At 37.1% G+C, this 10,645-nt stretch overlaps 1 protein-coding gene across 7 annotated transcripts in view; it reads right to left on the minus strand.

Moving 5' to 3' along the window:
* The window catches only part of LOC144979835 (uncharacterized), a 104,720-nt gene extending 94,075 nt beyond the window's left edge, over positions 1-10,645 (minus strand). For 2 of the 7 annotated variants that reach the window (XM_078927011.1, XM_078927010.1), the window contains exons 1-4: positions 10,296-10,383; positions 4,702-4,722; positions 1,097-1,283; positions 217-413 (exon numbers count right to left, since the gene is read on the minus strand). In XM_078927011.1, the coding sequence (XP_078783137.1) occupies positions 217-413; positions 1,097-1,283; positions 4,702-4,722; positions 10,296-10,320 (430 nt within the window). In that variant the 5' untranslated portion in view covers positions 10,321-10,383. Of the gene's footprint in view, positions 1-216; positions 414-1,096; positions 1,284-4,701; positions 4,723-10,295 lie in introns of all 7 variants that reach the window. The other 5 variants (XR_013646780.1, XM_078927012.1, XM_078927013.1 and 2 more) reach the window with 5 other exon arrangements.

The following is a 10,645-nucleotide window of genomic DNA, read 5'->3' on the forward strand; positions in this document are numbered from 1 at the left end:
GAGAGGTTAAGTTTAAGGTTAGAGTTAAGGAATAGTCTCATATCTCCAATGAAAGAAAAATACTATTGTCTGTGGAATATACCAAATGGAGGTTACAAACTTAAAAGTAATAAGAAGAAATAAAGCAAACCACAAATTATTTTGTTTTAAGACACCAACCCAAACAATTTTCTCAACTGCTTCTCTCCTTTTATAAATGCTTGCTGTATTACAAACCTTGCACAAGAAATGTGTCATTTTCCAACTGAGGCACGAAGCTATAATAAGGGTTATTGAAGCAAAGAGCCGTGTCATTGCAGGAAGGCCAAATCACTTCAACAGCAAACAAGGGGTCATAACACTCAGGACAGTACAAGACGAGTTGAACAGGTACACTTTCGAATATCTTTTGGGTGTGACAATTTTGAAAGCACCTGAGGACACAATAAGGACAGTTGTTAGTATACACTTTGTGCGCTTTGTAGTTTAGTGGTATGATACTTTGCTCCTAATTTGTAGGACCAGATTAGCAAAGTTGAGCCCTTGCCCAAGGTTCATCACAAACACTCCCTTACTGTACTCAGATGTAAAATGAGCTTATGACCGAGTAATAGTGTTAGTTTGTCAAAAATATTTTGGAGTAGCAACTTGACATTGGCTTGGAACCCCTTGTAAAACACTTTGAGCATATTTAGTGGATATTTCGTTACATAAAAGCTAACCATTTTTTCAGAGGGATTTTTATGCCTCTAACTAAAAGCTTACAACTGTAATTTTCAAAAATATCAAGCACATGAAGCAAGCAAATGTAAATGAGTAATAAAAAATTGTGTTTTTTTAAATTCTGATACATATTTGTTTATATATCAAGGTGAATAATATTGCCTCACTGATTGTCTAAAAATGCCAACCATATCAGATTGTTAAGCAGTAGAAGAAGAAGAAGGAGGAGAAGAAGAAGCCTTTTCTACAAACAGCCTATATATATAAATATATATGTGTGTGTGTGTGTGTGTGTGTGTGTGTGTGTGTGTGCGTGTGTGTGTGTTTCAGGAGAGTGAGGAAGAGGAGGAGGAGGTGATGGTGGAGTTGGAGGAGGGGGAGGAGTAGAATATACCTCAATTCCATGTGAAACCAGTCTCTGTCCATGACAACTACACGTTTTTTTATGAAAACACTTGTCTGAAAAGCCCCGTGTACATCCATTGACAGAGTCACATTTAAATAGATTTCGAAAGTCCTGTTATGTGGCTCGACTTCATTTAAATTAAGCATCACATATTTTTTAAATGTAATCTTTTTAACTGAAAACAGAGAAAGTATAGATTTACAACGGTATATCTTTGATTTTAAGTTTTACAAGCAAATGACATGATTGGGTTTAATGGTTTTAATACTAATAATCCCTTCAAAGTGTTTCACATTCAACGATAGCGCTACACTTCAATAAGTGGTGTGGAACTGTCTTTCAACGAATTCTATGGTGACAGTTATTGTGCATTTTATTTTTGTATAAGCATCCATTTGGTCGATGAAGTTTTGCATGTAACAAAATGACCAGTTGATTTTGTGTGACTGAAGGGTTTTTGGCTCTAATGATTTAAGCACACAAACAAACATAATAGTCAAATAAATGGTTCTTATAGTAATAGTAAATAGTAAATAATGAATTTATATAGCGCCTAAACATCCACTTTAATCGTGCTCTGCAGCGCTTTACATAATAAAAATAAAAATGTTTAAAAACAACAAAATTGAAAATCACGACACTACATGATACATAATAAGCATGAATACAAAAAACAAAATCAAAGCAACATCTATTTTATGAAAAATAAGCCTCGCGAAACAACTCAGTCTTCAGACATTTCCTGAAAGATGATAAATTTTCACAGGACTTTGTCCGAGGACTAAGTGCGTTCCACAGGCGTGGAGCTATATGATAATTTTATGAACTATCGTACTGTTCGGCTATGTAGTCTTGTGGTATGGTACTTGCTTTAGGATCAGAAGGTCCTGGGTTTGAGCCTCGCTTGGCGCATAGTTCGAGTCCTTGGAAAAGGCTCTTTACTCATATTCTCTTACAGTACTAAGATGTAAAATGAGTACCAAGCTGTTAACAGCACTGTAGCCGTCATAAAAAATTGTAATATCATCTAACAGGTGTCATGACTTGTTCTACATGTTACGCGTTGCTGTTGGTCAGGAACCCTTTGTAAAGCACTTTGTGCATGTTTCGTGGATATTGTTCTATATAAAAGCTCAAGTTTTTAATAGTTTTTTTTACTATAATCTAATTTGTGCATCTTTACTTTCTTGTGGTATGGCACTCGCTTTCAGACTAGTAGTCTCTGTCAATGGGCAGCACAACATGGGTGTCCTTGGAAAAGACTCCTTACTCATATTCCACCAAATAGGCAATCAGCATTTTCTTGGTGAAATAGTGGACAATGAAACTATAAAAAGGATGACTTTGCCTTTTGATACAAGTAACCTTTAATCTTGGACACCCATTATATCTCATGCAATATTTGCCATGTGTGGTTGGAATCATCAATAATGTAATTTTGGAAGAACCTCTGCCACCTATTTTATTGAAATAAAATGAATTACCCAACCTGCCCTAGACTTTCAATACAGTAAAACCGAGAGGTACATTTCATTAGGCAATACCCAAACAACCCTTGATTATAAGTTTAGCAGTGATAGACTGATTTGAGTGTATTCCATGTCATGTAAAATACAAAGCTTATTTATAATGAGTTGGACAATAGAATTAGATTCTTTAAACACACAATCAACATCACTTTTGCTCAAACTCGTTTTATTGGGGGTGCTGCATCTTCATCAAAGTCATCATTGTTTGTTTTTGTTTTTAAGGGTTTTACGGCGCTTGCAACACATTAAGGTCATATCAGCGCTAGTAAAAAGGAAGAAAATGGGATAGTAAAAAGTTCTAGAATTACAATTAACCCTCTCGTGTTTAGATTCTTTTTGGGGGAGTAGATAATGAGTTCCCTATATGGTCATGTCAATCATGTAGACATAATTTGATGACATAAGCCTACTCTTTGATATCTGTAGTCGCCTTTTCGTTTTCTACGGTCACTCATGGCTAAACTCCGCCCAGAAACGATTTCATAGGTCCGTCCATCACCCAATTTCAAACTTTTGTTCTCGTGAGTTCTTAAGTTTTTTGACCGAAGAACGATTGGCTACTGAGCATCTTGACCCTTCAACGATTGGTCGTTCTGGCAGCTCACGTGTCAACAGCCGTCAACAATGAATTGAATCATCGTCGATGCAGTGGAAGACGGCCATGGAATAGTTGCGTCACATCGCCACGTTGTTGAATAAATTATCCAGGCATGGTCGATAGGTAAAAAAAGCCAAATTATGTTCTAGTTACATTTGAAACAAACAAAGTATATTACTGATCTCGTCTCTTTGAGATATAAAGAATGATATAAAAATCAAGAAAATCGGCCGATAAACAAAAAAGTTGCTAAAAAAAGCTAAAATAAACAAAAGCAATTTTTGAAATCAAATTTATTCGTAAAACAGTTGGTTTTCAACCGATTTTTATGAAACAAAGACCAATGTTCTTCTTTTTTCAAGCTGATTTCAGCAATGTGACTTTCAAATTCCTCAGAATTATATTTTTTACTTTTCGATTTTAGCTTTTAGGCCAACTCAATAAGGTGTTATATTCCTTGCATAACAATAGCGTAATACATCGACGGGAGAAGCGTCTTTGTTTCGGCCAGCTGGATAGATAGCCTGTGATTGGTCGAAGACTTTGAGACGCTTGATTCACAATTCTACACGAACGGACCCTGGCGGTCTATCAAAGAGATGTTACAAATTTATTTACCGACTATTTTTCTTGGTGCTAAAATTACAAAGTAATAATTTCGCATCAGAAAAAATAACTCTGAAGTTCCTATCTCTTTATTACAATAAAATTGATACCTCGAATGACAAAATCGACCCACAAATAAGGGAGTTATAAATTATTCATAATATTTTTAAAAGTTTACAATAATTGTCTTCAAAGTCATTTTTCATCACCAAAGTCGTAATTTTTTACCGATTTTTACCAAACAAAGTGCAATGTTAATGATTTTCACCCGCAAATAAAATAGGATTTAAATCGCAATTTCTGAAACACATTTTCTTTTCTGTCGGCAAATTTATAAAAATCAAAGCTGAAAACACCCTGCGGCAGTGACAGGGCCTGTCATTTCCTTCACAACGATTGGATTTTACTTACTGAGGCCAGATTCCAAGAGCACACCGTCAAAGTACTTAGTTTGAGATCACCTATAAGTCTCATCCAGACACAAGCACAGGTCCCAACTAAGAGTAATACACTCAAATGTTTACCAATCATATAATATAATATGTAAACTAAACATAATACAATGCATAACAGAGAAATGATTTACACGGAAAAACAATATTACCTCCCAAAACTACAACTATACATTCGACCGTTTCCCTCCCAGCCAAGGAATTCCAGCCAGGGTCAGGACAAAACCAAGTAATCTCATTCCAAGACAACAACAGGAAACAATTGGAAAACGGGTATGGGGGGATAGAAGACACAGTAAGTACCTCCCTGCCCACTATGGGAGGTCAGGATCTCCACCCAGAAAGTCATCATCATTATCATCAAAACATCAATATTGCTATGGAAAAAATTGAAAAAGAAAAACTCACCATTGACCCTTGAGTTGGTATCTGTTGTGGAAGAAAAACATTTATTTTAAAATAATAAACTAGAATTGAAAAACTTCCTAATTGAAGTATAAAATTGTGCTCCGTACATCAATCATCCCAACAGCAACCCATATAAATTATTATAGTCTGTTCCATAACCCATGTGCACGCATTGACATGGATATCTTCACAACTTTCTGATGGATTTTAACTCAGAGGGAGAGGTCAAATTAATAAATATTTATGTCATCTTAATTATGCATCTCTTGTATTTGAAAACTGTGGTTCATTTGAAAGGTTATACTGTACAAAACATACATGGAATCTGGTGTTAAAGAAGTTTACATTCAGTGATATTTCACATTAATACATTCAAAGCACCCCCGCCCCCCCTCTCCCCTTCAACGAACATAATTCTAGAATGGCGAACGCAGAGCATAATCGATGGGTGACCAATGGGATTTCGTGACATGTCTTGTCCGACCTTTATGAGATGTCTTGCTCAACAGTTGGTCGGGTGTTATGTCTTTGCGACAGGCATTTCTCCTCATCCTGTCGGAGACGGGCATAAAAATTTGATGACAACCCTGTTTTTTAGCATTTATGTCTTTGTCCGAAAAATGTATAAGCACCTAACAGGCTGCTTGTGTTGTCCAATGTATTATTTGGCCGTTGCCCACTAGGGAAGAGATATCGTATAAACACTGCCTGTTTTCAATGCTGTGAAGTACTAGATAAATGCTATCTATAATTAAACTATATCAAACAACCCAAAATTATTTGCTAAGCTACGACACTGAATGCAAAATTTAAAGTTTTTGCCTGTCCTGCAACGTTCCTTATTGTTGATTATAATAATAATAACTTTTTAAAATACAAAACATTGTTGACTGCATAGCAGCATGTTGTTTCTGAAGCAGTGCTTTATATACTGTGTATATTCATTTTGACATTATTAATCAACTGTTTTTCTCTTATTTTTACCGGTTTTTGAAATCTCATTGTTTGTACCGCAACATTCCTCACGTTTGTGTTACTGAATGAACATATTTTTTATGATAAGTTGACACTTATGAGTTTGTTTTAGAGTCATAAATAGCAGCATATGATACAGTGTTAAGTAATTTTTGGGCTTTAAATAACCTTTTTGGTTTGTCCTTGTAACATTCCTCCCGTTGCTATGTAGCGCACTTTAATAATCAATAGTCAAAAACTGAGAAGTGATTGAGGTCTGGAATTTCCCAAGATGGTGTCGTATGCCCAATGTTATATTTTATACACAATACTGGGAGAATGAGCCATATGATTTTTTTCTAAGTGGGAAGAGGGGCTGGCAAGAATACAAAATGCAAATGAAATGAAAATTATAAAAATCAAAAGAAAAATTTACAGTTAAGGCATGATTTGTATCCATTATAAAATTGGTTTATAGTCTTATAAAGGACTTGACATGTTTTCTATCGAAAATCATATTAAAATTTGCCTACATAACCGTATGCTTTGGTCGATGTTTCAACGAGGAAATACCGCATACAATAAAATAATTGGGTACAAAAAGATTTTTATGGTGATGCACCTCAAAATTATGCTCCTTCAAAAAAGTAATGAAATGATTTACTCAGCCCAAGTCTGCGTCAGATCATTTACATTACAAACATTAAACATACATGGTTGCTCACCTTGATTTAAAGGTTTATAAATTCTGTGCCTAAAATTAGGGTCTTTTATTTTGTTAGGGTTGTAATAGTTATGTCCAGGATCAACAATGTTTCTTTTTATAAATAAAACTTTAATCCAAAGTGTGCAATGCAAATGACAGACACATTTGGAATTGGCTGTGGCTATTCGGACTCGGAGTCTGAATAGTCTCCAATGGCTATTTGGACTCAAATTCCGAAAAGTGAGTGGAGCAGGCACTTATGTTGGTAACAACAAGATATGAAGTGAGTAGAAAAGTGCCAGAAGACAATAGAGAATAAAAAATTTTTTCGCGGCGGTGGTGGGGTTTGAACCTGCGACCTTATTGGTACGACAACTCCGCCTGGCAGGTGAGAGCGTGGCTCTACCGTGTGAGCTATCTACGAACACAAAAATATTCGTTTCAAACCCAAAGTCATTTCTAGATCCCTCTCTCACCCACTACTTGAGATCGCCGATTCGTTCACCACCATCGCGAAGTAATTTTGACCAGCAGTTAAGCTTAATAGCCAATATTCTCATCACAAACATATAACATAGAAACGATTGAGACATTGAGTATGCTCCGGTGTATGGGGTGAATTTTTAATTCAGAAAAGTGAGTGGAGCAGGCACTTATGTTGGTAACAACAAGATATGAAGTGAGTAGAAAAGTGCCAGAAGACAATAGAGAATAACAATTATTATTTTTCGCGGCGGTGGTGGGGTTTGAACCTGCGACCTTATTGGTACGACAACTCCGCCTGGCAGGTGAGAGCGTGGCTCTACCGTGTGAGCTATCCACGAACACAAAAAAAAAAATAATTTTATTCTCTATTGTCTTCTGGCACATTTCTATTCACTTCATATCTTGTTGTTACCAACATAAGTGCCTGCTCCACTCACTTTTCTGAATTAAAAATTCACCCCATACACCGGAGCATACTCAATGTCTCAATCGTTTCTATGTTATATGTTTGTGATGAGAATATTGGCTATTAAGCTTAACTGCTGGTCAAAATTACTTCGCGATGGTGGTGAACGAATCGGCGATCTCAAGTAGTGGGTGAGAGAGGGATCTAGAAATGACTTTGGGTTTGAAACGAATATTTTTGTGTTCGTGGATAGCTCACATGGTAGAGCCACGCTCTCACCTGCCAGGCGGAGTTGTCGTACCAATAAGGTCGCAGGTTCAAACCCCACCACCGCCGCGAAAAAAAATAATTTTTATTCTCTATTGTCTTCTGGCACTTTTCTACTCACTTCATATCTTGTTGTTACCAACATAAGTGCCTGCTCCACTCACTTTTCTGAATTAAAAATTCACCCCATACACCGGAGCATACTCAATGTCTCAATCGTTTCTATGTTATATGTTTGTGATGAGAATATTGGCTATTAAGCTTAACTGCTGGTCAAAATTACTTCGCGATGGTGGTGAACGAATCGGCGATCTCAAGTAGTGGGTGAGAGAGGGATCTAGAAATGACTTTGGGTTTGAAACGAATATTTTTGTGTTCGTGGATAGCTCACACGGTAGAGCCACGCTCTCACCTGCCAGGCGGAGTTGTCGTACCAATAAGGTCGCAGGTTCAAACCCCACCACCGCCGCGAAAAAATTTTTTATTCTCTATTGTCTTCTGGCACTTTTCTACTCACTTCATATCTTGTTGTTACCAACATAAGTGCCTGCTCCACTCACTTTTCTGAATTAAAAATTCACCCCATACACCGGAGCATACTCAATGTCTCAATCGTTTCTATGTTATATGTTTGTGATGAGAATATTGGCTATTAAGCTTAACTGCTGGTCAAAATTACTTCGCGATGGTGGTGAACGAATCGGCGATCTCAAGTAGTGGGTGAGAGAGGGATCTAGAAATGACTTTGGGTTTGAAACGAATATTTTTGTGTTCGTGGATAGCTCACACGGTAGAGCCACGCTCTCACCTGCCAGGCGGAGTTGTCGTACCAATAAGGTCGCAGGTTCAAACCCCACCACCGCCGCGAAAAATTTTTTTATTCTCTATTGTCTTCTGGCACTTTTCTACTCACTTCATATCTTGTTGACTCAAATTCCAATGCGCATGTGCAATTAACAGATTATTCGGACTCGAACTTAAAATGAAAAGCTTTTCTAACAACATAACATGATATCCAAACAAAATCAGGACAAAAATTTTAAAATTACATAATCTGATAGTGATAGTGTGAGACAGGCAACAATCCTTCTACAGTCCAAAGGAATAGGGGCATGTGCTGAGTCAGTGTGATATGAACTCTTTTTCTTCTTAACAGTTCCATCCACTGGCTACTGCCCAAATTGTGTAGTCCTCCCCTCTGTATGCGCACGCACATTGGACTTTGAGTCCGAGGAGCCATGGGAGCTAGATATTCAGACTCCAGCCTGAATTGCCACTTTGTTTGTAATTTCTCCCTTGAAGTTTTTTTATGAACTTGGCTTCGGAGCTAAACTGTCTTTAAGTTTAAGAGTCCACTTTATCATTCCTAGATTTAGACACCACATACGCAAAGACTAGCCGCATGCAGGCACTTGTGCTCAATACCCACTACGTGTGATACTCCATAGGTTTACGCAGTACTTCACAGATAGAGATACAGGCACAGACCACAAGTTTTTCTCTGGTCTTCAAAATGAAAACAAAGTGGCAATTCAGAGTCGAGTCTGAATAGTGTGCCATGGCTATTTGGACTCAAATTCCAACGTGCGTGAGTAGTGAAAAACAGTGTGGCAGTGGGCGGAACTGATAAAGAAGCAGAAGAAGAGTTCAGAAGAAATTCTGTTTTGCTCATATCAGACTGACTCAGCTCATAACCCCGCTTTGGATTGTAGAATTCAAGGACTTGAGTTATGAACAGCGCCTGAAAAGAGTAGGACTGCCAAGTATGGTCTATCGGCGTTTGAGAGGTGATATGATTGAGACCTATAAGTTCACACATTGCTTGTACACGACTCAGGATAGGCTGTACACAGTAGACAAAAAATTAGTCACCAGGGGCCACTCATATAAACTTCTGAAACCCAGAGTTAAAACCACCCTTCGACAGAATTTTTTACACAGAGAGTAATTGAACGTTGGAACGCATTGCCAGCAAATGTCGTTGAAGTGCAGAGTGTCAATGCTTTCAAGAATAGATTAGATGCTGTGATGGAAAGTTATGTGCATGGTGTAGAAGTGCCTCCCACCCAAATAGCTATGATCAAAAGATCAATAGAGAAAGTGTAGTGTAGGCTAGCCCCTGATCACAAGATCAGGTAGGGAAATGCATTAGATCAGTTGTGAACAAGACATTCAGTGACTGGAAAGACTCGGCCACAGGCCAGTGGCCTAATCAAGCGACGTCGATACCTTCTATTCTATTTATTCTATTCTAGAAGTAGAAGGATTGTTGCCTGTCTAACACTATCAAAATATGTTAATTAAAAAATGTCTTGATTTTGTTTGGACATCGCGTTGTTGTTAATAAAGCTTTTCCTTTAGACCACAGAACTTTTGTTATTTTTGATGAGTTTTAACTCTTTTCTTTTAATTTCTAACTGGACTTCCAATTGATCCATGATTTTGTCTTTCCCATCAAATAAAGCAGGTTTAGACTACATGTAAATATTTACTATATATCTACACCATTATTGTTGTTTTGATTTGTATCATTTCTATGTGCCTATTTATCAATATTTATAAATTTAAAATGGTTTAATCTATATTGAATTGCCATGGAAGAATATTCAGACCAGAGTCCAAATAACCTGTTGATTGCATATGCGCATTGGAATTTGAGTCCGAATAGCCACAGGAGACGACTATTCAGACTTTAGTCCGAATAGCCGCAACCAAATGAAAATAAGCAAATCGAAATCTGTTCATTCATGTTTATCATATATTGAAATATTTTACCTCGAGTACAGAGTACAAATATCATTGACCAAAGTGAAAATAATCTTCAAACTACAAGTTACGCACTGTAACTGAAACTTAATTTCACGATTAAAAATATGTCAAGAACAAATAAGAAGGCAAACGTCACGTGCGTGCGTGTGAATGCAACATGAAGAAATGCTCATCTCCAAAGTGAAATCCATGACCTTGCATGTGTAATAAGAGCAGTTATGACCAATTAGAAAGGCGTTTATCGTTGTTTTTCTTTTTGATAATTTTATTGCATTTAATTCTAGAGTTTCACAATCCCTTCTCTCCAAAAGTGGTGAAACGCATGCGACAGTTAGGTCGTGTCGTCTGCTAAAAAT

This window comes from Berghia stephanieae, chromosome 9 (genome assembly GCF_034508935.2).
Source record: "Berghia stephanieae isolate SIO BIC M18660-M18661 chromosome 9, UCSD_Bste_1.3, whole genome shotgun sequence".
NCBI lineage: Eukaryota > Metazoa > Mollusca > Gastropoda > Nudibranchia > Aeolidiidae > Berghia > Berghia stephanieae.